Source organism: Sus scrofa, chromosome 1 (genome assembly GCF_054392235.1).
Source record: "Sus scrofa isolate SSC_HxYL_T2T_F1_AM1 chromosome 1, Sscrofa_HxYL_maternal_Yorkshire_Landrace_v2.0, whole genome shotgun sequence".
NCBI lineage: Eukaryota > Metazoa > Chordata > Mammalia > Artiodactyla > Suidae > Sus > Sus scrofa.
In genome coordinates, this window is record NC_139383.1 from 207,046,431 (window position 1) to 207,074,157 (window position 27,727).

Here is a 27,727-nt window from a genome sequence, read left to right on the forward strand (position 1 = left end):
CCCCTGCCCCGCTTCCAGAAACACCTCCTGGCGTATGCGACTCGGCCGGAAGTGACGCCATAGCTGCGACGCCAGCGCTTACTCTGCTTGCTGCTGCAGATTTTCGGTGGTTCCGTAGACTGTGGGCTTCCCCTGGATGATTGCAGCAGAGGAATCATGACGGGGAAGAAGTCTTCCCGGGAAAAGCGGCGCAAACGAAGCGGTCAGGAGGCTGCGGCGGCGCTTGCGGCGCCAGAACTTGTCCCCGCCGTCGCCGGCAGCGGCAGTGGAAGCACCAGCGGCTGCGGTAGCGCAAGCGGCTGCGGGAGCGTCACCTGCTGTGGGAACACCAGCTTCAGTGGAAGTGTCACCGGCACTGGGAGCGGTGGTAGCTGCTGGGGTGGCAGCGGCGTGGAGCGCAGCGAGCGTCGGAAGCGGAGGAGCACTGACTCATCTTCCAGTGTTTCGGGCTCCCTGCAGCAGGTGCGTGAGCGCCCTTCTCGAAGCTCCTGCGTTTTCTTCGGAAGAAGGCGGGCGACGAATGTGGCGGCTGGATGCGGAGCCCGCCTTACCTTACTGTTAACTGCTGCGATCCTAAGGGGTCCCATGTGGTTCGTGTTTGAAATTCATGTTCCTAAGTTCTGATGAACTTCACACTACTACGTCTTGAACTTAAAGTTTCTGGGTTTGATCATCAACTTCATACTGCTTTTGCCCCCTTTCATTCATTGTCTCCCTGAAAAGTGTGAGTCAGGTCCTTTCAAGGTTCTTGCGAGCTGCGCTTTATTTCTCTCTTCTTCCACATTACAAGTTGAGAAAATTGAGACCCAAAGAGGTTTTAGGAAGTTTACTCAAAGTTACAATTTGTTAATAACGCTTACATCTGAAACCAGTATCTGATTATGAAAGCCATGTTCTTTATGGGCCATCGACCTGGCAAGATATTACCCTTTTTAAAAAAAGTTTGCTTATAATATAGAACAAATGCATGAATACACAATTTAAATATATACAGCACAGAAATAAAGGGAAAAGCGTGGAAATTTCTCTTTCAGCCTCCCTGTTAATAGTTTGATACGCAGTCTCTTCGTTAACTCTTGTCAGATATGTGTTTAAGTTCCTACACATAAGTTGTATTGTGATACTCCCTCTCTTGAATTGACTAATGTCACAGCATTGTTGGGATCGGGGTCTTTCTATATGCGGTACCTTAGTTTTTATTGACTGCATGATACTCCATTTCATTTTTATTGATGAATATTTCCAGTTTTCTTGCCTTACAGAAATAATATGAACATGAACAGCCTTGTGCAAGAATTACTTTAGGATAGACCGTCAGAAGTGAAATTGCTGGGACAAAGTTCATGCTTTTTTTTTTTTTTTTTGCCCTCCATCCCCACCTCCCACCCATATGGAAGTTAAGGGGCCAGGGATAAACCCACATACAGCAGGCACTGGAGCCAGAGCAGGGACAACTGCTGGATCTTTAACCCACTGAGGCACCAGGGAACTCTGGCATCTTATTGTTTTTATTTTTCATTTGTTTTGTTATGTAAATTGTGTCTGCACATCCTCTATCCTTTTGTCTTTCTGGTATATTTAACTTTTTACTAAAAGTTCTGAATCTTTCTATGAAAAGTCTTGGTTTTAATCTTTTGTGTAAGGTATATTGCGAATGTTACCATAACTTTGTTTAGGGTGTATTGAAGATTTTGGTTTTTTTGTGGTCAAGACAAATACTATTTTTCTTTGCCTTCTGGATTTTGTGTGTGTTTTTAGAAACGGTTGAAGGGTATAAAACTATTTTGCATTTTCTTCGTATAGTTTTATTTTTTAAATTTTTATTGTTTGCTTTTTAGGGCCGCACCTGTGGCATATGGAAGTTCCCAGACTAGGGATTGAATTGGAGCTAAAGCTGCTGGCCTACACTGCAGCCACAGTGACTCGGGATCTATGACCCACTGAGCAAGGCCAGGTATCGAACCCACATCCTCATGGATACCGGTCAGATTTGCTGCCACTGCACCACAACAGGAACTCCTACTTCTTATACTTTTAAACATTACGTCTTTTTTTTTTTTTCTTTTTGGTTTTTTTAGAGCCTCACCTTGAGCCTATGGAAGTTCCCAGGCTGCGAGCTGAATTGGAGCTGCACCACAGCCACAGCAATGCCAGATCCGAGTCCTGTCTGCAACCTACACCACAGTTCATGGCAGTGCCAATGCCTGATCGGTTAGCCCACTGACCGAGGCCAGAGATCAGACTGGCATCCTCATGGATACTAGTTGGGTTCATTTCCGCTGAACCACGACAGGAACTCCCTAAACATTACCTCTTTAAAATGGTAATTGTGAAATATAGAAGGCCACTTATTTTTATGTATTTTTTGTATTTGGCCACAGTATTAATTATTAGCTTAAAAATGACTCAGGAAAAATATGTACTAACATTGAGTTTTGTTTCTTCTTTTTCAGCCCTAATATTTCTTAGTTTTTGTTCTTTTACATTATCTAAGTGTAGTGTTGAACACAGAAATTGATAGTAGGCATTCTTTCCCCATTTTTATAGTGGGAACAGTTCTGATTTTCTGCCAATAAGTATATTTGCCATAGGTAATGAAAGATAACCTTTGATCAAGTTGACATTTTTTTAAATTCTTGGTTTGCAGAGGTGTAGCGCTTTATCAGATGATTTCATTGCATTCTGCTGAGAGGATCACATGGTTTTCCTTCTTTAATATGATGTAATTTTATTGATAAATTAACTCATTGAACTGTTCTTGTATGCAGTCTTGGAATAGATGTTACTTGACTTATTGATTTGGTTATTGTACTTGATTGAAATTAAGTATTTTTACTGTTGTGTCTATGTTCTTAAGTTTATGGTTTTTATTTTTGTAGTTATTCTGTCTGGTTTTGGTATCAAGGTTGTGTTAGCCTCATTGATTGAGTTGGAAAGCTTTGTTGTTTCCCCCCCCCCCCCCCGTTTTATTTTGGTGTGTTTCTTTTTTCCCAGGATTTTCCAGAACTTGACCAGTGGAACATACAGCTGTTTAGGTCTGGTGGGTTTGTTTAGGGGTACTTTTTTTTTTTTTTAAATCTTAACCCCCACCCCCATCTTTTTTTTTTTCAAATCTCTTGATAGTTATAGCTCTGTTTTTCTACCCTTTCTAGATTCAATTTTTGATATCATCATTCTTATCTTAAATACTTTCATATCTTTAGTATTCCTTATTATGATGGGGAGACCAGTAATGCTAACTATTTTGTAAGCATTTGCATACAGAACTAAACCCTTCTTCTAATGAGAAGTAAGTGTATTTGTGAAGGATAAAAGAAATCATTATGCGTTAGACATACAGGTAATATCTCAGAATTCCATTATATCTGTTGCGTGTTGCATTCCCTATTATTTCCTATTATAGGGATGTAATTCACATATCATGCAATTCCCTCTTTTTAGGTATACAATTCACTGCTTTTGAGTACATTCATAGAGTAGTGCAAACATCACCATAGTCAATTTTAAAATAATTCCCCTAAAGAAGCCCTATGTATAACTTTTAACAGTCATCTGTACTACTCCCTCCCCATTCCATCCCTAGGCAATCACTAATCTACTTTGTCTCTACAGACTTGGAGATTTCCCTGTTCTCAATGGAATCATAATATGTGATTTTTTTGGGGACTGGCTTCTTTCACCCAGCATAATCTTATTTCAGAGTCTGCCCATATTGTGCACATATCAGTACCTCATTCCTTTTTATAGTTGAATAATATTTCATTATATGGCTAATACCATATTTGAGTTTTTTATTTATCATATGATGGACGTTTGAATTATTTCTTCCTTTTGGCTATTATGTATAATGCTGCTGTGAACATTTGTGTACAAGTTTTTGTGTGGAGAGGACATTACGGTTACATTTCTTTTGGAAATGTATCTAGGAATGAAATTACTGAGTCATAGTAACTTTTTAAGGAACTGCCAAACTGTTTTCCAAAACATCTGTACCATTTTATATTCCTACTAGTAGCATATGAGAGTTCTGTTTCCTCTACATCTTCACTAACCTTTTTCAGTGTAAATATTACAGTATTCTTTAAAATTAGCCTGTTTTTAAACAGCTTTTTAAAACTATTGCATTAAAAAATATAAAAAGGAAACTGAAGTTTCCGTCGTGGCACAATGGTTAACGAATCCGACTAGGAGCCATGAGGTTTCGGGTTTGATCCCTGGCCTTGCTCAGAGGGTTGAGGATCTGGCGTTGCCGTGAGCTGTGGTGTAGGACACAGACGTGGCTCGGATCCCGCATTGCTGTGGTTCTTGCGTAGGCCGGCGGCTACAGTTCCGATTAGACTCCTAGCCTGGAAACCTTCATGTGCTGCAGGAGTGGCTCTAGAAAAGGCAAAAAGACAAGAAAAAAAATACATATATATATATTTGACTATATAGTTAGGGAAGATTTTCCTGAAGAAATGACTTTTAAATTGAACTATATAGTTAGGGAAACTTATTTGAACTATATAGTTAGGGAAGATTTTCCTGAAGAAATGACTTTTAAATTGATATCTGAGTTTGTTAATCTTGGGAGTTTTAGTGTGGTAGGGGAAGTGGGGTGGAAAGACTCTCCTAGGCAGAACAGTGTATATGAAAGCCCTGCCTGAATGAGATGAAGGGAGAACACCTTATGTGTGAGTAGTTGAAATGAGGTCATTGTGTGTGGAACACAATTAGCATGAAGGACCTGATAGGCTGTATCACCCTAAGAACAGTTGGAATTCATTGAATGGTTATATATATAATATGTATATTTTATAAAATCCATTCTGGTAACAGTATACAAAACATTGGAGAGACCTCAGATTAGATACAGGGAATCCAGTTAAGTGTCTCTTGAAGTAATCTAGGCAAAAGAGTGAGTGGTACCTTGGATCAGGATAAAAGCAGTAGATTTTGAGAGACTACATAGATTTGGGAGATCAGAGGTAAAATTGATTGTCTTAAATTACTTGCCTACCTGAATATGATTAGATATATAACAGTTTAAAAAATGATAATAGTTCCTGGTAAGCAGTGATACTTATATAATATTTGTGGTTTGTAACATTTTTTCTGGTATCCTATTTCTTTTTTCTTTTTTTTTTTTTTTTTTTTTTGCATTTGAGGGCCACACCCATGGCATATGGAGGTTCCCAGGTTAGGGGTCAAATTGGAGCTGCAGCTGTGGCCCACACCACAGCCACTGTGATGCAAGATCCAAGCCATGTCTGCTCTCTACACCACAGCTCATGACAACACTCAATCCCTAACCCACCGAGCTAGGCCAGGGAATGAACCCCCATCCACGTGGATATTAGATTTTTCACCACTGAGCCAAAACGGGAACTCCATCCTATTTCTGTTTATGAATTATTAATGACAGTGCATACATAAATTTCTTGGATAAATGGTCTGTTGGAGGAATATCCTATTTTTCAGAAGTCTAAAATTATAGGAAATCATTCATTATTGAGTGTATTTTCCATCTGTGTGTCCCAAGGCATTATTGCTTTGCTTTTTTAAAAATCAATTTATTGATTTAATTACAGTGTGGAAAGTAAGGTAAAGTAAGGTCAAAGAATACCGAGCAATTAAGTAGCCTTTCCTATGGTTTTAAATAAATTATCTATGCAAATAAAGAATTTGAAGGAGTTCCAGTTGTGGCTCGGTGGAAATGAATCTGATTAGGAACCATGAGGTTGTGGTTTTGATCCCTGGCCTCACTCAGTGGGTTAAAGATCCAGCGTTGCTGTGAGCTGTGGTGTAGGTCACAGACATGGCTCAGATCTGGTGTGGCTGTGGCTGGCAGCTGTAGCTCCAATTCGACCCCTAGCCTGAGAACCTCCATATGCCTAGGGTGTGGCCCTAAAAAGACAAAAACAAAAAGAATTTGGAAATGTTTAATGAAAATTTTACTAAATGAAAATGTATGACATTATAAACATTTCTATTATTTAATGGCTCTTCATGTCTTAATTTTAGGAAGCCAAATATCTTTTGCCAACTCTTGATAAAGAGTTATTCCTGGCAGAGCACAGTGACCTTGAAGAAGGTGGATTGGACCTGACTGTGGCATTAAAACCAGTTAGTTTCTATATCTCAGACAAAAAGGAAATGCTTCAGCAGTGTTTCTGTATCATAGGAGAGAAGAAGTTACAGAAGATGCTTCCTGATGTGTTAAAGGTACTTTATAACATATATGATCATACTATACACATATACAGAAATATACAAAAACCTTCTTTGCAGTCATTTTACTTAGTGGAAGTTATAATTGGATATTTTCAACTAAAACAAGCTACTTCAAAAAGGTACAAAGAAAAGGGATTTTGGAGAACCATTCATGGCCTTGTATATTTAAAAATTTTCCAAGAAGAAATGGGGCAATTTATTGTATTTAGGTAAGGAATTTTTTAACCTTTTGGAAATAATTCTTTTAAATACAAGCAATTTAAATAACTAAATTAGAAGCATAATTATTCTTTCTGGTACTTTAAGAAATAATGTCATACTGTGTAATAATACACAATAATAATTGGTAATAGTTTATATTTCATAAAATTTATAAATTTTCATATGTTTATTTCTGAAAACTATTTAGGGAAATACATGGTATTCTAATTTTACAGTTGTGGATAAGGCTTGAGCAAGTTAAATGCAATGTCTATGTCTAAGGTGTATGGAGCCAGTACTTGAATACTTAAGCCTTTGGAGGAATTACCCAACCTAGTTTGCTCTTAAGAACATTTGGGTACCTGACTTTAGTTTGTTTTTTAATAATAAACTGACTTTATGTATTTACATCAGATCTCTGTAAATTATGTTTATATGTTAACTTACAGTTCTTCAGATTTCATCCCATGAAAAATTTTATGGGGCTTTTGTTTTGTTGTAAGGTTTAGCTAAGCAGTCTTTTTTAAAAATGATTCCTGTTTTTTAATTTACATAGTTGCTGTATTATATAAATGTATTCTTTAAAATGTCATTTTCTTTAGAACTGTTCAATAGAAGAAATTAAAAAACTCTGCCAGGAACAGTTAGAGCTCCTGTCTGAAAAAAAAATCTTGAAGATTCTTGAGGGTAAGAGTGCATATTTCTACCTTCTGATAACTTATTAATACTGTATTTAACATAAGTAAATCCTGAGATATTCTTTTTCTAACCTAACTAATTTCATTGTTGGGTAATCATTGAGTATTTTTACTTCTATTTGTAGAGAAATGTAGTTTACATATCAGAATAGCATCTCAAGAATAGACTTTTTGATGTATGTATATGGCTTTTCCAAATCAACTGTATAGGTTAGAACATAACTTTGTGCACAATAAGAAAATGAAATAAAAAATGTTTACTCAAAATGCTGTAAAAAAAAAAATAACTACTGAGGAGGTAGAAATTTTTCTTAAAATAATTTTTATTTTTTGCTTTTTATTCTTATTGCTTTTAGTTATTTGTTTTATACTCTTTCTGCTCTCATAAAACCCAGATGCAGAGTTAGAAGAATTTCTTGCCAGTTGCCAACATTTATCTGTCTGCCCAAAGTATGACTCTTCTTTGTGATACATTACCTGTAAATTTTTGGATTTTTAAGCTTTTTTTTTAACTTTACAAGGATTGTAGCATTAACATCATAAGAGAAGGAACAAAAACTAGAGACTTTAATTTCCAGAGATAACGTCTTTTTTAAATGTGAAATGGTTTATGGAATCTGTAACTCTGTTAATAATATATACATGTTTGTATAGTCTGTAAGTATATGTATACACATTCATGTTATGTATTTTATGTGTTTATAAAATAGATAAAGGGAAAGCAATGAGAAATACATAATAAGGCATTTTAATATTAGCAGTTAAAATGGCATTTTTGAACAGCTATCAAATTCTTTAATCTACATCACTTTTATAGGTGAAACTTTTTTTGGAAAATGATTAAATCATTCTGACTTTTTATAAGCATGCTTTCAAATTTTTAAAAAGTGTTATTTATGTCATTCATAAGGTGACAATGCTGTGGACTCTGATATGGAAGAAGAGGCAGACGATGGTTCTAAGATGGGATCTGAGTTAGTTAGTCAGTAAGTTAAAATCTTTCATTTTCATTTTAAAATTTCTTTGTTATTCCTTTGGTGATTTATCTCAAGAATGTGATTGTATTTCTGTGTTGTATTTATATAAAATGATTCAACAATGTTGGATTGATTTGTTTATTGTAATGATTTGTCATTTTGGTATATGTGAGGAAAGAGTTAATTGCTTTCAGGATTAAGATGATTTTCTTACTCAGATATAGAACAGCAATACCAGCCTGAAGCACAATCATATCTGCTATTTGGAATTTGAATATATACACTACTAGTGATACCCACTATTTATTAAGTTACTTACTCTGCCAAACATTGTTAATAGCTTAAAGTACTTTATCTCACTGAATTATCTTACATACCTATTTAATGTTTGGTGTTAAGAGCCTTGTTTCACAGGTGAGATAGTAGGGTGGTTCATTTTATATAGGTATATTTAATTTGATTATTATGATGATAAAAAATGCCCAATGTTTTGGGATGCTGACTAATCAAGAAACAACATGGCAATTTTTTTTTTCTAGATTATTCTTCTCTGCCACAGCTCATCAAACTTTTACCCACTAATTTTAGCATCTATTGATGATTTTTGACTAAAGCAGTTACTTTTTTTGGCAGTTGCCAAAGACTGACTTGTATTTCTCTTTGCAAAGTCTGGCTATAGGCATTACCACAAATAAAAACAGATAATCAGAGGCAGTAGTGTAAATATCTAGCATATTTTTAACCTGAAATGTTGAGTATTTTTTCATTTCTAATTGAATACTCTTGGGTATCACTGAAAAAGGACCATTCCATTTCATGTTATAACTAGAGAGAGCATCAAATAATCTACTTGAACTGCATTGAAGAACTTATTGCTTTCCTGCCTCATAATCAGTATATTTTTAGTCATCACACATCTTGCCTAGGAGTGTCACAGAGTGATTTATACTTAACTACACAGTAGAAAATGTACCCATTTCTAAAAAATCTTACTCTTGGCTTTCCTTCAAAATACTTAGCTTTAAATTATTTATATGTAATACTACTAATCTGAATTTAGCTAGGTTAAGCATTTACAAGGCTCGTCACAGTTTAGTACTTTTAAGTTTCTTAAATTATTTAAATTAATCGTTTTGGGGAGTTTCTGTCGTGGCACAGTGGAGACAATCTGACTAGGAACTGTGAGGTCACGGGTTCGATCCCTGGCCTAGCTCAGTGGGTTAAGGATCTGGCATTGCCGTGAACTGTAGTGTAGGTCGCAGATGCTGCTCGGATCTGGCATTGCTGTGGCGTAGGCCGGCAGCTATAGCTCCTATTAGACCCCTAACCTGGGAACTTTCATGTGCTGCGGGTGTGGCCCTAAAAAGACAAAAGACTAAATAAATAAATAAATAAAGTAATTAATTAATCGTTTTGCTGCTTTTTTTGGTTTTGCTTCTTTTTTATTTTTTTGTCTTTTTGCCATTTCTTAGGCTGCTCCTGCGGCATATGGAGGTTCCCAGGCTAGGGGTCGAATCGGAGCTGCAGCCACCAGCCTATGCCAGAGCCACAGCAACTCAAGATCTGAGCCGCGTCTGCAACCTACACCACAGCTCATGGCAGTGGAGGATCCTTAACTCACTGAGCAAGGCCAGGGATCGAACCTGCAACCTCATGGTTCCTAGTCGGATTCGTTAACCACTGAGCCACAACGGGAATTTTGCTTCTTGATGCTACTTATTATAGAGGATCCTGAATTGAACTTTTGTTTGATTATATTTGTTTTGCCTTTGTGTAAATCTCTTTATTTTTCCCAGCTTATTTTTCACACTTGAACACTAGTGCTCCTTTTTTTTTTCACACTGTTAAAAGCCATTTAATGGATAGCCAATTAGTTTAGAAATTTAATTCTTTTAAAAAATTACACCAAAATGTAGTATTTAAATTTTTACCTTGTTAATGAAAAAATGGTGATTAGATTCACTGTGACTGTTGTGAAGAGCCCATATTTACAATGTGAACATGACAGGTCATGTTAGCTTGTAAATGCTGCAATAAGCATGTTGAATAATCCACAAGTATTACCAAAAATTGTCAAAGTATCCACTTGTGAACCTGATAAGTACCAAATCATTGACATTCTTTTGAATTATTTGAGAATATTGACTTTAAAAAGGTGAAATTTCTAAGCTACATGATGCCAAATAAATAATAATTCTAAAGCTAACACTTACTAAACATTGTTTTCCAGACACTGTTCTCATCATTTTATATGCTTTCCTTCACTCATTGGTTTTGTATGACAGCCTTGTAAAGTGGGTGGTATTGGCATCATCATTTTACAGATGGAAAAGTAAGGCCCACAAAGATCTGTGTGCCTGAGGTCACACAAATGAATATGAAAGTAAAATAAGAGGTAATGTTAGTTATGAAGAGACTATAGGCATTTATGCAAATGAACTTGGCTTTGAAACACTTAAACTTCCCTAAAATCACTTTACTTGTAAAATGTGGGTAATCCTTGCTTCCATAGGATTATTGGGATTAAATGAGCTGATATGACTAGTTTGTTATTCTTTACTATTTTGTTATTAATAATCTTAGTTGTGAATGGGGAGATATACTGCAATGTGAAACAGTGGAGATGGGAAAGGGAGATAATGTGGGGATATGTGACTTTTCTTTCCTGTACTTCATCTTTGGAGCAATAGAATAACCCAAATGTGGAAACAGGTGGAGCCAAAGAACGGGATCTTAAGTTTGCAGTTTCCTGTAGATATCCAGGAGAGATTAGATAGGGGACTTCATTTCTGAGGCACAGGGTAAAGACATTGATTTGCCTTTTCTCTAAGCCTTAAGAGGCTACTTAAGAGGGCTCAGCCAGCTGAATCCTTTGTATCCATTCAGAATGTATTACATTTTATCTGCCTTGTGTTTAGAGGGACAATTTAGTCCTGTTAATCTGTATAGAGGGGAACTCAACTGGAACTGGTGGGCCGTCTCATAAAAATCTCCTTCTGGTGCTTCACCAGAGAGTTAAGTTTAATATATTTGGTACATAGTGCTGAAGATTTTCATATTTTCCATTACTCTTTTATTTATTTATTTATTTATTTAATGGAGGCCAGTAGTCAGACCTGTCTAGTTGCTGAGGGAACAGTTATGAGAAAGCAATTCAGTAGTTTGAGAGAGTAAAACTAAACTGAATTAAGTTGAGCAGGTAGCTTCTGTGGAACACAGGAATGATAGATTATAGGAAAGAACTTGGCTGCTCAAGGAAAGGAAGCTTGAGCAAAGTAATGAAAACTCTCAAAGAAATGCAGTTAGAGCACAAATAAAGTTTCAGGAACAAAAAAATTCTGAACTCCTAAATTTAGAAGACAGACTGATAAAGAGATTATTTATGACCAGGGATTAAATCTTTGTCCTAAGAAATCAACATGAGTAAATATACACAAAATAACAGAGAAAGAGCACATATAAAAAGTGTAAGTCCTTACGTATAACTCATGGTCACCTGGAAGACAGTTTTAGGCCTATCCTGAACATACTAGAAATTCTGACAAAGAAAAATAAATAGCTAGAGAAGTAGTGTAGAAATGCTAGAATTAAATTTTTTTATTTGAAGAATTAAGACTGTAAGGATAAAGATAACAAGAAAAGACCTTGCTTGTTATGAACTGAGTTTTGTCCCTCCAAAATACATGCTCTGGTAGTCCATAAGCCCTAGCACCTTGGAATATAGTCTCATTTGGAGATAAGATCTTTAAAGAGGCGATTAAATTAATCCAGTCTGATTGGTGTCCTTAGAAGAGGAAATTTGAGTACTGAGACACCTGGGACTGGCACACATAGAGAAAAGCCCTTTGAGGACACAGGCAGCAGGCAGCCATATGCGAACCAATGAGAGACCTCAGAAGAAACCAAACCTGTAGGTACCTTGATCTTCTGCTTATTACCTTCCAAAACTATGAGAAATACACTTCTGTCGTTTAAGCCAGCCAGTCTTTGGTATTTTCTTATGGCAGCCCTAGCAAGCAAATATAGATGTGTGTGTGTGTGTGTGTGTGTGTACATGTCCCTGCGAAATTTTTTCCACAGACTTTTTGGGAAAACTTCAAACTTACATAAAAGTTGAAAGAATGATTTAATGAACATCCATGTATCCTCTACTTAGATTCCATAACATTAACCTTTTGCCATTTTTGCTCTTCCTCTGCTTGTATTTATCCTTTTCCCTACAGAGCCATTTGAACTAGGTTGCCTCAGTTGCCATGGCAGAATACCAGAGACTAGATGTCTTAACAGAAATTTATTTTCTCACAGTTCTGAGGCCTCTTTCCTTGACTTGCAGATGTCCACCTTCTTGCTGCCTTTTCACTTCATTGTCTTTCTTTGTCTTTTTTTTTTTTTTTTTTTCCTCTTTTGCTGTTGTTGTTGTTGTTGCTATTTCTTGGGCCGCTCCCGCGGCATATGGAGGTTCCCAGGCTAGGGGTTGAATCGGAGCTGTAGCCACCGGCCTACGCCAGAGCCACAGCAACGCGGGATCCGAGCCGCGTCTGCAACCTACACCACAGCTCACGGCAACGCCAGATCGTTAACCCACTGAGCAAGGGCAGGGACCAAACCCGCGACCTCATGGTTCCTAGTCGGATTCGTTAACCACTGCGCCACCACGGGAACTCCTCACTTCATTGTCTTTCTGTGTGTGTGTTCCCCTGGTGTCTCTCCCTGTGTCATAATCTCCTCTTATAAAGACCCCAGTCATATTGGATTAGGACCCACCATAATGGCCTCATTTTAACTTAATTAACTCTTTAAAGGCCCTATCTCCCACATAGTCATTCTCAGGTAGGTCTCCACATATCAATTTTTTTTGTGGGAGACAGTTCAGCTCATAAACTATTCAAAAATAAGTTGCAGAGGTCATAACATTTCATGCCTAAATGATCAGTATGCACTTCCTAAAAATAAGTTTTTTTTTACTACATAGACACAATACTATCATCACTCTTGAAAATAAACAGTAGTTCAAATAATATCATCTAATGTATTACCCATGTAAAATTTCCCCAACTACTAAAAAATTTTAGTGTATTTATTTATCTTAATTTGTTGATTGATTCTGATCCAAGATTCAGTTAGAATTCATGTGTTCCATTTGATTATTAGCATTACAAAGCTAAGTTTAAAGAGACGATTCAGATATGAGAGATAAAAGCTTAATGACTAGCCCAGGAATTTAGTTCACATCTTAAAGAAACTTTAAATAAATAAATAAACTAAAAGAATATTGGAAAAATGAAACAACAGAGGTAAACATGAAAACTAAAGGAATTCTCTAGTGGCTCAGTGAGTTAAGAATCAATCCATAATGTCACTGCTGTGGGATGGGTTGGATCCTTGGCCTGGGAACTTGCATATGCCATGTGGGCATAGCCAAAAAAAAAAAAAAAAAAAAAATAAGAAAAAAGAAAACTAAAGAAATAGAAAACAAAAAAGTAGAAATAAACCTAAATTTATGAATTTGATTTTTGTAAAGATAAGGAAATAAGGTAAACTTTTTTGGGGGCTAATTAAGGAACAATTGAATTATTACTTACATGAGTCAATACATGTAATGTGTTTACAGCTAATAAAACATTCAATAGTGCCATCTGTTATTATTTTCAAACAGATTATACCTGTGTTATTTAAATTAGTCCCAGCCCTAGAAAAAGATGAAAAGATCTTCAATTTACTTCATGATTTCTGCATGACTTTAACATCCCACATTTTAGAAATGGTGCCAAAAAAGTATGTTGGGGATTATAGGCCTTCTCACTTGTGAATACAGATGTAAAAATTATAAGTACATTAGCATATAGAATCCTGCATTGTATCAAGTTAATAATTATAGTATTGGCCAAGTAAGGTTTACTCCAGGAATTTATAGGAGACTTAATTGAGAGTCTGTTGGCATAATTCATATCAAAAGGTAAAGCAGAAAAATTACATGGTCAGATAAGTAGATGCTAAGAAGACCTTTGATAATACTCAGCAGACATTTCTAATATAAGTTATAGTTAGAAAAGATGTGGTAGATAACTACCTAAATAAGATAATGACCATTTGACCAAACTTAACTACCCTCTTGTGAGTTAAAAATGAGGGATCAAAACAGGACCATTAATTTTCAGTATTTTTTGGAGGTTTAAGCAAATGCAGTTAGACCAAAAGAAAAAAGGAAGAAAGAAAGAAAAAAAAAGATGGCTGGTAGGGCGTAATTGAAATATTTGGAAAAGAAATAAAAGTATCTCTATAAGATTACAAACCTAGAACACCCAAGAGATTCTAGGTTTTCTCTCTTATGGCAGAAACATCTAAAAGCAAATGTATTAGATTTTTCCAGAGAAACAATAAGATATGTATAGATATAAAAAAGAGTAGATTATAGAAGTTGGCCTATGATTATTGATGCCAAGATGTCTCACAATCTGCCAGTCTGCCATCTGTAAGCTGGAGAACCAGGAAAGCCAGTGGCATGATGAAGTCTGAGTCTGAAGGCCTGAAAATGTGGTGCCCAGTAGTAAGTCCCAACTGGACTCCAAGAGCCTGGGAACCAGAGTGGGGAAAAAAAAAAAAAAAGGATATATCTCAAGCAGAGAGCTAATTCACCCTTCTGCCTTTCTATTCTAGCCTCTACTCTAAAGGGTTGAATGATTCCTACTCACTTTGGGGAAAGTCATATGCTTTAATCAGTTCACCAATTCAAATGCTAATCTCTTTTAGAAACATACTCATAGACACACACAATGATGTTTTACCAGCTATCAGGCATTCCTTAGGCCAGTCAAGCTGACACATAAAATTAATCATCACAGGAAATTAAAAACAAAAAAATTCTTTCCGTAATAGTTACAAAAACTATGATAATGCTCTCAAATGCATTTAACAGGGAACTTATGAAGAAAATTATAAAATATTACTGAAAGACCAAAAAATCATGATCTGAAAAAATAGAATACTTATGTAATCTATGGTGGTAGTAATGGGTGAGGGAGTTCTTGAATAAAACTAAAAACAAATTGTGAAAGAAGATATATTTGTGTGATAATTTTTTAAAAATTTGAATGTTAGAATATGTCATAACCAAATAAGAGATCTAGAAGAAGTACTTGCAAGCAAAAGGTAACAAGCCTAATATTAGCCATGAGTGAATTTGTGGCAGAAAGATTTACATGAGACAATTACATGAGATGATACACACATATAAGAAATTTTTGACAGTGTACTACTTTGAAACTTGAAATTAGTAGGTTTTAAGATACCCCTAAACAGGCTTTAGAGAGTTTAGAATTAATTGTGCAACTAGGATTGTGTGTATGACCACTCTTAACGTTGCTTAACCCTAGCAGTGATCTGTGGTAAAACTCATGCCTCTTGTTAGTTGAATAAAAACCTAGAGATTAGTAGCTGCATTAGTAAGAGAGAGAAGCATCCGTGTCTTTTTTGATGAATTATAGCTGTCTTGTGGGTTCAGCTCAGCTCCAAGAGTTTGATTTGTTTCAATTCAAGTAACGCATATTCCTTGAATAGTATGTATAAGTAACTTTCAAATGGGCCATAGAACTCATTTGGCAATGGCCAAATGCTAAGCTCTCAATGAGTTTCAATAAACTAAACTCTTGGGGTTCCCGCGGTGAGGTCCTGCTGTACAGCACAGAGAGCTATTTTCGGTCTCTTGGGATAGACCATGATGGAAGATAAGAAAGGGGATGTGTGTGTGTAAAAAAAGACTGCGTCAGTTTTGCTGTGCAGCAGAAATTGGCACAACATTGTAAATCAACTATAATAAAATTTTTTTAAAAAATTAAAGGTATAATTTAGATACAGTAAAATTCACATAAAAAAACTATACAGTTAGGCAGGTTTGGACAAATAGATTGTAATTTATCTACCATCACAGTCACAATACAGACCATTTCTGTCACATCTGATTGAAATTTCTTCCATGGCTCTTTGTAATCCACTCCTTCTTTTGTCCCCAACCCTTGAAAACCACAGATCTGATTTCCCTCCTTATATTTTTTCTTTTTCTACAACCTCATATAGGATAGAATAATACATTATATAGCCTTTTGAGTCTGGCTTCTTTCACTTAGCATAATGCATTTGAGATTCACTTTTGTCGCTGTGTATGTCAATAGTTCCTTCCTTTTTCTTGATGAGTAGTAGTTAATATTTCATTGTGTGGGTGTACCACAGTTTGTTTATTCACTCTCCAGTTGAGATAATCTTGTAGGCAAAAAAATGAGCCTCCAAAGATGTTTACATTCTGTAATTTCCAGAACCTGAGAAAGTGTTACTTTTTATGTCGAAAGGATTTTTCCAGATTTGGTTTAGGTTAAAGACTTTGAGATGGGGAGATCATCTTGGATTATCCAGGTTATCCCGATCTCATCACATTGAATGCTTGAAAGGGGAAGGCAGAAGAAGAGTAGTTTAGACACCTTGACTGGAAGCTGGGAATGATCCTCAGCTTACAGCAAGCAAGGAAGCAGGGATTTTGGCCCTGTGACATGTCAAGGAACTGATTTCTGCCAACAACCTAAATGAACAGAAATTGAATTCTCCCCAGGAGCCTCTAGAAGGGAATGCAGTCTGCATACACTTTGGTTGTGGTCTGGTGAGACTCATCCCAGACTTCTGACCTACAGAACTGTGATACACATTTTGGTTGTTGTTTTAAACTATTGATCACATATGTTTTGGGTCTGTTTCTGGACTCTTCTGTTTTATTGATCTAGATGTTTATCCTCTCTCCAATATCATTATTGTCTTGATTTCTGTAGCTTTATAGTCTTGCAATGTAATAGTATGCATCTTTAAACTTTGTTATTCTTTTTTTTTTTTTTTTTTTTTGCCTTTTTAGGCCACATCCATGGCATATGGAAGTTCCCAGGGTAGGGGTCGAATTGAAGCTGTAGCTACCGGCCTCCTTGACAGCCATAGCAACACCAGACCCTGGCCAAGTCTGCAACCTACACCACACTCACGGGAATGCCAGATCCTTAACCCACTGAGCAAGGCCAGGGATAGAACCGGCATCTTTGTGGATGATAGTTGGGTTCATTAACCGCTGGGCCATAACAAAACTCCCAGTAATGTGTGTGTGTGTGTGTGTGTGTGTGATTCTTTTAAGAAATTTTTTTGGCTCTAGGAACTCTAGTTTCTTTGCCTGTCTCTTATTTTTTAATAGAAAATTCATAGGTGATCAGCTGGCTTGATTCAGCCTCTAACTTTACCCTAAGACAGTGGAGAAAATCAGAGGTTATACCTATTGTTACGCCAGTTTGCTTGGTTTTTTGTTAGTATACTCTGGCCAAAATAGGACTAATTCCTCTGGTTTGGTTTTGTTTATCCTTCTGTTGATGTATCTTCTCTCAGTTTTTCTATTGGACAAGATAGGGATTTTTTTGTTTGTTTCTGTTTAGAAATACATTTTAAACCTAGGCCCAGAATTCGTGTGTCATTTTCTGTTTTCATACAGAACTCCCCAGCGTATTACTCTGATTTTAGAAAACAAATTCAGGAGTTCCCGTCGTGGCGCAGTGGTTAACAAATCCGACTAGGAACCATGAGGTTGCAGGTTCGGTCCCTGCCCTTGCTCAGTGGGTTAACGATCCGGCATTGCCGTGAGCTGTGGTGTGGGTTGCAGATGCTGCTCGGATCCCGCATTGCTGTGGCTCTGGCATAGGCTGGTGGCTGTAGCTCTGATTCAACCCCTAGCCTGGGAACTCCATATGCCGCGGGAGCGGCCCAAGAAATGGCAAAAAGATCAAAAAAAAAAAAAAAAAAAAAAAAAAACAAATTCATTGAAATTATAAGAAAGGATCAAGAGTGGAACTGTACTTGGGGTAAAAGGGAGTAGGACTGATGTTGGTTTGAGAACAAAGGCTCTCATAATTCAAGGCCAAAGATGTAGATTAAGCCACTTTAAGGAGAATTGCAGAGGGAGAAAGAGAATTGGGAAAATAAAAACGGGCTTTTTTTTTCTTAATGAAAAAAGTATAAAAAGCATCACAAGATTCTTAACCCAAGCCAAATTTAGCTGTGTGTTCTTTCCCTCCCTCCTTTTCTCTCTTTGCCTCTTTTCTCTCCAATTATAAAATTCTTACATACTTATAAAGTGTTTGGTAGAAATATTTAAATGTCATTTAAATATAAACTGAAATTTCTTAGTTTTCCTAACTCTGACATTTAGTATGTCGTATAATCTGTGGGTAAGACATTTTTTATTTTCGTAAATCTAGAAATAAGATGTACACATAGTTTTTGTACGTTTTAAGACATTTCCTTTTTTGTTTCTGTCTTACCTTTCATGCTCTTTAGTGAAAATATTTAAATTTTATTCGAGAACTTGGAATATGTGTGGTAATTTTAGTTGCAAATCTGTCTTGGAAAAACTAAAATTTCAAACTGTTCTGGAATTTTTTCCCTCTTCTGATGATGCTGATCTAAGAGCATCTAGCTTTTCACTTTTCAGCCACAAGGTGGTACACTATACCTACTGTCTGAGATTCTTGGTGACTTACTTCAACAACCTAATCAAACCCATCTTAAACCAGAACATCTTAAAAGTTCACTTTGGGCAGTAAAAGAAATTGTTTATGATAGCAGATAGTCTTTATAGAGGGATCCATTTTGTTTGAAGGGGATTCAAGGAGCCTTCACAGAGAAAATAAAATAATGCATAAAATAATCCATTTCATTACATTGCTATTGAATTTTATAGTTGGAAGTAATTTCGGAATTATTAAAATATTGAGCAAATAAGAATATTACAGGAAACATACATATACCCTTTACCTAGATTTATCTGTTAATATTTTGTCCCATTTGTACACTTCTTTTATTTATTTATTTATTTATTTATTTATTTGGTCTTTTTGCCATTTCTTGGGCCTCTCCTGTGGCATATGGAGGTTCCCAGGCTAGGGGTCCAATCGGAGCTGTAGCCGCCGGCCTACGCCAGAGCCACAGCAACGCGGGATCCGAGCCGCGTCTGCAACCTACACCACAGCTCATGGCAACGCCGGATCGCTAACCCACTGAGCAAGGGCAGGGACCGAACCCACAACCTCATGGTTCCTAGTCGGATTCGTTAACCACTGCACCACAACGGGAACTCCTGTACACTTCTTTATATATGTGTGTATTTTCTTCTGAAACATTTGAGGCTAAGTAATATACATTGTAACACTTTACTTCTAGATACCACATTGCACTTTTCCTAAGAATAGTAATATTCTTTTTTATGTAACCACAATACACTATTGACTTCAGTATATTTAGCTTTAGTAAATTTAACATTGAAGTAATATTTTATCCAATCTGCCATCAGTGTTTCTCTTTGTCATTTGACTCAATAATATCTTTTATGATGTTTTCCCCCTCCCAGTTCAGCAGTCGCAAGTCAGTGATAACATTTAATTGTCACCGCTTTTTAGCTTCCTTTTGCCTTTACTATTTCCTGAACTTTTTTGTGTGTGTTTTATAACATTGATCATTTAACTCTTTTCCCTGCTTTTAATAGAACTTGACTCATATCCACTTTGTGTTTGTCTGATGACTCCTGATGATACAGGTTATACGTTTTTAGCTGTAATATTACATGGATGATATTTTGTCTTTCTGAAGGTATTACATATGGCCCATGGTCCTTTTAATGGTGATGTTACATTGTGTTTTCATTCAAGTCATTTTTTGTAAATTTGGATGTATATGTTTAGAAAAAGAGAGAAATGCCATTCAGGGATGTGTAAGAGCAAACAAACATTTTCTCTAAAGGAATATACTTGGAAATATATTAATGTTCCTAGTAGGTAAAATCCAATTTAACGAAAGACTTGAGTTAGCACATTTTAACTTATTCTTTGCAAAGCTTTTAATGTACTATATTGGCATTTAATCTGTCCCTAGATTTTCAAAGAGTGTTGTTGATAGCCTTCTTGGGATCAGCTAGTCATTCTGGTGAAAGGATAAAATCCAAATAGGTGATATTAGACAGAAAGGAGTATAGAAAATGGAGATATCTCAATTATAAATCTTAAGATGTCATAATTAATATCAAATACAAATATTTTTGTAGTCTCTATTTGAGTTTGTACTTATATTAGGAAAGTTTTATTTTTATTTATTTTTATTTTATTTTTTTGTTTTTCTGTCTTTTCTAGGGCCACACCCACGGCATATAGAGATTCTCAGGCTAGGGGGTCCAATCGAGTTGTTACTGCCAAGCCATGTCTGCAACCTACACCACAGCTCATAGCAACACCGGATCCTTAACCCACTGAGCGAGGCCAGAGATCGAACCTGCAACCTCATGGTTCCTAGTCAGAATTGTTAACCACTGAGCCACAACGGGAACTCCAGTATTTCAGCATTTTCTATCAAGAACTGAGATGTATCAATGAGAAGCAAAATAAGAAACTATGTTCCCATGACTGAGCTGTGGTGTGGATCACAGACACGGCTTGAATTTGGTGTGGCTGTGGCCGTGGCTGTGGCTATGGCGTAGGCTTCAGCTCCGATTGGACCCCTAGCCTGGGAACCTCCATAATACTGCGGGTGTGGCCCTTTTAAAAGACAAAGACAAAACAAAACAAAACAAAAAAACAAAACAAAAAAACCCATCTCAGAAGGTAAATAGATACGTAGTACAAAAAAAAAAATTTATTTTGAATATTTACAATTACTTAATTTAAAAAAAAATTAAAGTATAGTTGATTTACAGTGTGCCAATTTCTGCTGTATAAAAAGTGGCTCAATCCTACACACACACACACACATACATCCTTTTTAAAAATATTATTTTCCATTATGGTCCATCCCAGGAGATTGGATATAGTTCAATGTGTTACACGGTAGTACTTTATTGTTTATCCATCCTATATGTAATAGTTTGCACCTACTAACCCCAAACTCCAAGTCCCTCCTATCCCTCCCCTCTCCCCTTGGCAGCCATAAGCCTGTTCTCTATGTCTGTGTTTTGTAGATAGGTTTGTTTGTGCCATATTTTAGGTTCTGTATATAAGTGCTATCACATGGTATTTGTCCTCCTCTTTTTGACTTAGTATAATAATCTCTAGTTGCATCCATGTACAGTTAATTTCTTGACTTTTGCTGAAAAATATTTGTAACATCAATATTAAGACAGTATAATGAGTTCTAAGAAAGTATTACTTTAGTTTGTGACTCTTCTGCAGAACATAGTGAATCAAAATCTTTTTATGGCATGATCTTTTACTTAACTCATTTGTTTTGATTACTTGTATATTAAAAGTAAAATATGTATATTCCTACATATTATCGACATCGAAGTATTTGAGGTATGAGATTAGAAGAAAAAAAAATTTTTTTTTAAAGTCCGCACTTGTGGCATATGGAAGTTCCCAGGCTAGGGATCAAATTAGAGCTCCAGCTGCTGGCCTACACCACAGCCACAGGAATGCAGGATCCAAGCCACATCTGCAGTCTTCACCACAGCTCATGGCAACACCGGATCCTTAACCAACTGAGGCCAGGGATCGAACCCACATCCTCATGGATACTAGTCGGGTTTGTTGCCATTGAGCCATAGTGGGAACTCCAAATGAAAATAATATGAATGCCAAAGTGCCCTTTAAATTTAACAATTGAAGAATTACTGGATTCTTCTGTGAGTTAATGATTCCTATACTCAGCTACCCTGTGGAGTGTTAGAAGGGAGAAAAGAATTAGCTCTATATTCTTCCCATGTTTGCCCCTTGTTTTTAGAGAGGTACACTGCTTAAATTGGTAGTGATTTATAGCTACTGTTTCTGACATTTGTATACTTGTTTCTCAGTTTCCAGGGTGCACTAAATGGTACCTTGGGAGCTGAGAAGAACTCAGTATGTCTTCTCAAATGTATAGCTTAATTCTAAGTACTCAGTAATAAATATTATTTATATGAATGTAGTTTAAAAATTTTTTTTAATTTATTTTTAATCCTCAGACAAGACATCTGTACAGATTCTACTTCATCCCTGAAAGAGAACAAGCAACCTGAAGGTTTGGAATTAAAACAAGGTATGATTCAAGCACTGACTTTTTCTATAACATTTACCTGAAAATTATAAGCATTTTACCAATAATAAATTTTCAGTCTTCCAGGTTGTCCCTGTTTTACAGATGGGAAAACAAAGTAATTTATTTGGTCCAAGATCAAGAGTAAGGAATACATCTTTTATTTCATGCTTCCCTTAGCCATTGGAGTGCTTCTGCCTTAGTGATGCATAGTTATCACCAGAATATTGAATATTTTAATTCAGTAATCTATTTTATATTCTCATCTACAAGATATTGTAGCTATATTAACTGGATAGCTTTGGGTTATAATGAGGGGAAAAAAAAGTTTTACAGGATAACTTTGTTTCTCCCCCTCTCCCCTTCTTTTGAGAGATAATTTGTCTCTATTTGCTTTCCTCTTCATATATTGTTATCTATAAATCAGTAATTTTTGACATTACCTGCTAACAGAAGTGGTAATTTGTTACTCATTCAAGCCAGGTAGATCAATAGGACTAATCTTTTAGATGTCTTTTTTGTTGTTGTTTTTCTCATGCCTAGTAGGGAGAATTGAATGTAAAAATAAATTTTTATTAATTACTCAAGGACTACCTCACATTTTCCCCTTTCCTTATAAAATTACTTCAGAGCAGTGAAAATCTATTACAACCAAAAGGGTTGTGTTGTTTTTATGTAAGCAGCTAATCTTTGATGGCTTAGAATAGTTTCTCTAAAACTATTCATAGGAACTTTTTTGGTAGAAAGAAACAGGTCATATTTAGGCAGTATTTCTTTTTTTAAGCCATGGCCTATATTACTAGTGCTTAATTTTGAACAAAGTGAAAAAAATTGGTTAATTAATTTCATGATTCCTTCAATTTATATATAGAGAGAACAAAATCTAGGGTTTCTGTAATTCTAACTTATGTATTCTTGCATTTATGAATATTTCTAGTGATTTCGAGAATTCCAGTGCTTTTCAGAAGTCCTATTATGGTAACTTCTTAAATAACCAGATACCATTATACCTTTGTATTCTAACAATCCTACAGATGTAAATGCAGATTCATAGTTTCATTTATGTTTATTTGTCATGTATAAATACATACTAAGCACATATAATTTTCATAGAATGTAGTCATAGTCATTTGACTCTTGTACCTTGTGTATAATTTGATAACACTGCTATCTATCATTTCTGCCTTTTTTTTATTCTTTGTATTTAAGGAGCAGGTGGCATGGAGGGTATACTCTTAGATTATCTGTGGAGAGAAGAATGCCATGTAAGAGTAGAAAAGTCTAGAATGGGCAAGATAATTACAGTTCTCAGGGAAAAAGAAATGGAAACCTCATTGTGCAAATTAGCTAAAGCTGCTCTCTCAGGGAAGGGGGTTTACCTGCTCCCATGTTCAAGCTCCTACAGCTTTCTTCAGAATTCCCTCCCTGGTGCCAATAGCCCTTTTTGCTGTGATTTTTTTTCTTTTCTCGTGGTAACTTTAGTCATTTGAAAGTTTGTGATGGAGGCAAAGAAGAAAAGAGAAATAACTCAGAGTAGCCAGATAACACAAAGCCCAGGTGTTTTTTTTGTGCTCAGGAGCCTTTATAAACACTCTTAAGTTTTCGTCCTGGCATCAGAAACATGAGGAACACACTGTCATCAGTAAGTGACAGCAAGCAGAGGTGAAGAAACAAGATACTCAAGCATAGCAAGACCATTGTACAGTACAGTCCATGTTCATGCTGTACTAAATCTGTATGAAATGGTTAAATTAAGTTTCAGCTCTTTTAGAAAGCAAGGAAATAAGTTTTTTAGAAGAATGCGTCTAGAAGTTCCCTCTTGGCACATCGGGTTAAGGATTTGGCATTGTCACTGCTGCAACCGGGGTTGCTGCTGTTGTGCAGGTTCATTCCCTGGCCTGGGAACTTCTACATGTTATGGGCACAGCCAAAGAGAAAAAAGAAAAAAAGAAAAATGCCTTTAAAAGTTGTTAATAAGTAAAATTTTGTTGCATAATCAGATAAATGTTAAGTTATTTAGAAGATTCAATTATGTGAAACATCTTACAAATATTAGTACAGCTGAAATCTGAACCAGATAGTAACTTGCTTGGAGTTACCCAAGAAGCTGAGCTACCCCAGGAAACGGAAATCCTGTTAGGCTCAGTAAAGATTATTGCTTTTTTCTAAATGAACTCAAGTTGACTCTATTTAATATGCAAAACTTTCAAAGTTGATTTATATTATCTCTAACTTTTCTTGCATAGCTAGCTATTTTTCTCACACTTAGCTCAATAAAAATAGAACATAATTCTCCTTGTGAATGCATTGTCATTTTATTTAATGGCTTGACCGTTTAAGAAAATTCATTGAATCTTATTTAGTACTAAAGTAACCATGTATTCAATAGACCAAAATATAAAGCAGTATTGAATTTTCTCTTTGTTCCTTCAGAATAAAATAAATCTTACGTGCCCCATTAATGGTATATGATACTGGCAAGTTATTTAAATTAAATTTTCAGTTTTTCAGCTTCTAAAATACTCAATATTGAGAAATATTAACTATGAATTAGGTATATTGAAATTGGCATTTCTTTGTCTAGTACTGGTATTATTTATCTTCCTGATAGGATATTCTTTTATGAAACTGGCTGTGCTGAAGATGAGTATCAGATTGTACACTAACTTCTACCTTCACTGAATAAACATTATTTAAACATAAATGTAATCTACTAGTTGATATATTGGTACTATAGTAAAATAGAAATTCTTCTCTTAGAATTAGTGTCCTAAATTGTTTATTTTTACAGAATGGTAGTTGTATAAGAATGGTTTATATAAATTTTCTAAATTGGTCGTTTGTGCTACAGTTAAAATGAAAACTACTATTAGTCAAAGGTATTTAATATGTAGAAAATATTTTTTAAATATCAAACAAATTTCTGCTAATATTAATAAATCTCTTTATATTTATAGATTAAGATACTCAGTACTAAAATAATTAAAACAATTTAAATTGTTGCTTTAAAGTTTACAATTGGGATATGTATAACTTTACAAATTATTCTCCTTTGTAATCTCAAGAATTAAGCTCATGTTTGTGTTCCTTCTTGGAAGCTGTTATGAGAATTTTTTTAACTCTATATGGGAAATAGTTAAATAGAAATTTTGTATCCAGGTTGAAAGGAAGAATTGAGGTTTGTGGTGTCAGTTTAAAGTATTTGAAGGGCTGTCAAGAAGAAGACTGATTAGGCTTGTTCTATATTGCCTATGAGAATAAAAGTAGAGCCAGTAAGTAAGTTTATCATTAGATATGTTTTGGTTCAGTTTATTTCAAATAATCAAATGTATCAGAAAATAACATTGGGCTGCCTTCTGAGTGTTTGAAGGTGTTTGAATGTGGGTTACATAAGTGGCCACTTGGTGGTGCTCTTGTAGAGCAGATTCAAGTAGTGTTTGAAAGTGCAGGTTTGGCCTCTTTAATAATTTCCTTTCTAACAGATTTTGTAAAAACCAGTGCCTAGTGCTGTGTCTGCACTTGGGAAGAGTGCTCCTTAGTAACTGTTTTCTTAAATTGTTTAATGGAAGCAGAATAAAATATACAAATTTTTTTTATTTCTACATTTTTCTATTAGAGAAGATGCTTGATGTTTAGTCTTAAGCTCTATGATGGTGCCTCAGAATGCATTCATTTGAATATAGTCGTAAAAAAACAATAATATAACCATATGGTATATGAAATGATCAAAATTAATAAGACATTGACTACATTTTACTCTGAATCTTTTACATTAACTTTCTCATGTGATAATTATCCCTTTTTTCTCTTAGAGAAAGATGTGCAAACACAAACAGAATATGCACACAGACTTTTGCTTTGGTTAGACCAGATCTCTTCACTTTTTAATTATTTTATTTTATTTTTGTCTTCTTAGGGCTGCACCCGTGGCAAATGGAGGTTCCCAGGCTAGGGGTCGAATCAGAGCTGTAGCTGCTGACCTATACCACAGCCACAGCAATGAGGTATTCGAGCCACGTTTATGACCTATACCACAGCTCACAGCAACACCAGATCCTTCACCCACTGAGCAAGGCCAGGGATTGAACCTGCGTCCTCATGAATACTACTTAGATTCATTTTCCACTGAGCCACAACAGAACTCCTCTTCACTTTTTTTAAAGTAGTTGCCTCATGCAATTGTAATTCAGGAGTTAGTGAATGATAGACAACTTTAAGAATTACCTTGTTAAAAGCTTCAAGAAGTTGAAAAGTAGACTGTAATAGGGGAAAATTGTTTTCAGTGGTTACACTATGTGATGAAAGTTCAGAGTAGGTATTTTCTTTCATCTTTTTTTCCAGCCTTTTAAACCACTGGTCACCAAAGTGTAAAACTATACGTGCTCCCTGAGAATGGCAAGCTGAAAATATTAGAACTTCTAAAGTAAATAAATACACATAAATTTAATATTTCAATCTCTCCCTTTTAAAATTTCCAACTGAATATATATAATTGTAATGGTACATATTAATTTATTGTTACAGTTTGTGAGGGTTTTTTTTTTTCTTTTTTTTTTTTTTTTTAGGGCCACATCTGAGGCATATGGAGGTTCCCAGTCTAGGGGTCTAATCGGAGCTACAACTGCTGGCCTACACCACAGCCACAGCAACGCCAGATCCAAGCTGCATCTGTGACCCACACCATAGCTTACAGCAACGCCAGATCCTTAACCTACTGAGCGAGGCCAGGGATTGAACCTGCAACCTCATGGTGCCTAGTTCCTGTCACCATGAGGAACTCCTAGTTTGTGTTAATTTATGAGTAAAAAATTATGTAGTAGGACAGATACTTGAAAATGTTTTCGCTGATAGCTTTATATAAATAATGAAGTTGAGAGACTACTCTTTCAGTCTATTAAAAAGGATTGATGGTGGCCATAATTACTCATTTATTACCTCCAAAAAATTAAATGTAATATGAGATTTTTCCCATCATTTTGCAAAGATATTAAACATAAAACTATATGAGACTATTTGAATCCTTAAAGTAGGGAATAAATTAAAAAAACTCATTTTTATTCTTGTTGCTTTTGTTGTTATTCTAAAGTAGTATTAGAAGCAAAGGTAGGTACATAGGGGAACTAGAATAAAAAAGAATGAAGGAATGAATTTGCAGTTACAAAGGGACTGAGTTTTGCCTAAAAGAACTTCACAACCATGAAGGAATAAATACAAGTTATAAAAAATTCAAAAGACAGTGAGAAAAATGTCATCAGAGACTTTTATTGCTCTGTGAAGGAGGAGAGAATGAAGATCATCACTTAATTAAGTAGAGTTTGTAGGCCAAGAGTTTTACATGAAAAAAATCTGTGGATTGGGAAATGAACTCTGTGCCGCTTCTTCCTTTAAAGACCTACCTTGTAGGCAAGATTGTTAGAGCTGTGGGGAGATTGAAAAGAAGGTGTTCCAATGCTGTCCTGGAGTGGGAAGCAGAGAAACGAATGTACTACTGATTTGAGCCCAGAAGTTTGAGCCTAATTCCTTTCTTCCTAGCCCTTGATTATCTCCTTGATTGGCTCTAACACGTAA

The 27,727-nt window shown here is 35.7% G+C and overlaps 1 protein-coding gene across 6 annotated transcripts in view; it reads left to right on the forward strand.

The window, feature by feature from the left end:
* Positions 1 to 47: 47 nt before the first annotated feature.
* CAAP1 (caspase activity and apoptosis inhibitor 1) overlaps positions 48 to 27,727 on the forward strand; it is a 44,297-nt gene continuing 16,617 nt past the window's right edge. For 4 of the 6 annotated variants that reach the window (XR_014820564.1, XR_014820563.1, XR_014820574.1 and 1 more), the window contains exons 1-6: positions 48 to 462; positions 6,004 to 6,204; positions 7,017 to 7,101; positions 8,023 to 8,098; positions 22,089 to 22,162; positions 27,550 to 27,723. Coding sequence is in view for 2 of the 6 variants with exons in the window: in XM_021062724.2 (XP_020918383.1) it covers positions 157 to 462; positions 6,004 to 6,204; positions 7,017 to 7,101; positions 8,023 to 8,098; positions 22,089 to 22,162 (742 nt within the window). In the remaining 4 variants the exon portion in view is untranslated. The remainder of the gene's footprint in view (positions 463 to 6,003; positions 6,205 to 7,016; positions 7,102 to 8,022; positions 8,099 to 22,088; positions 22,163 to 27,549; positions 27,724 to 27,727) is intronic. The other 2 variants (XM_021062724.2, XM_003121874.6) reach the window with 1 other exon arrangement.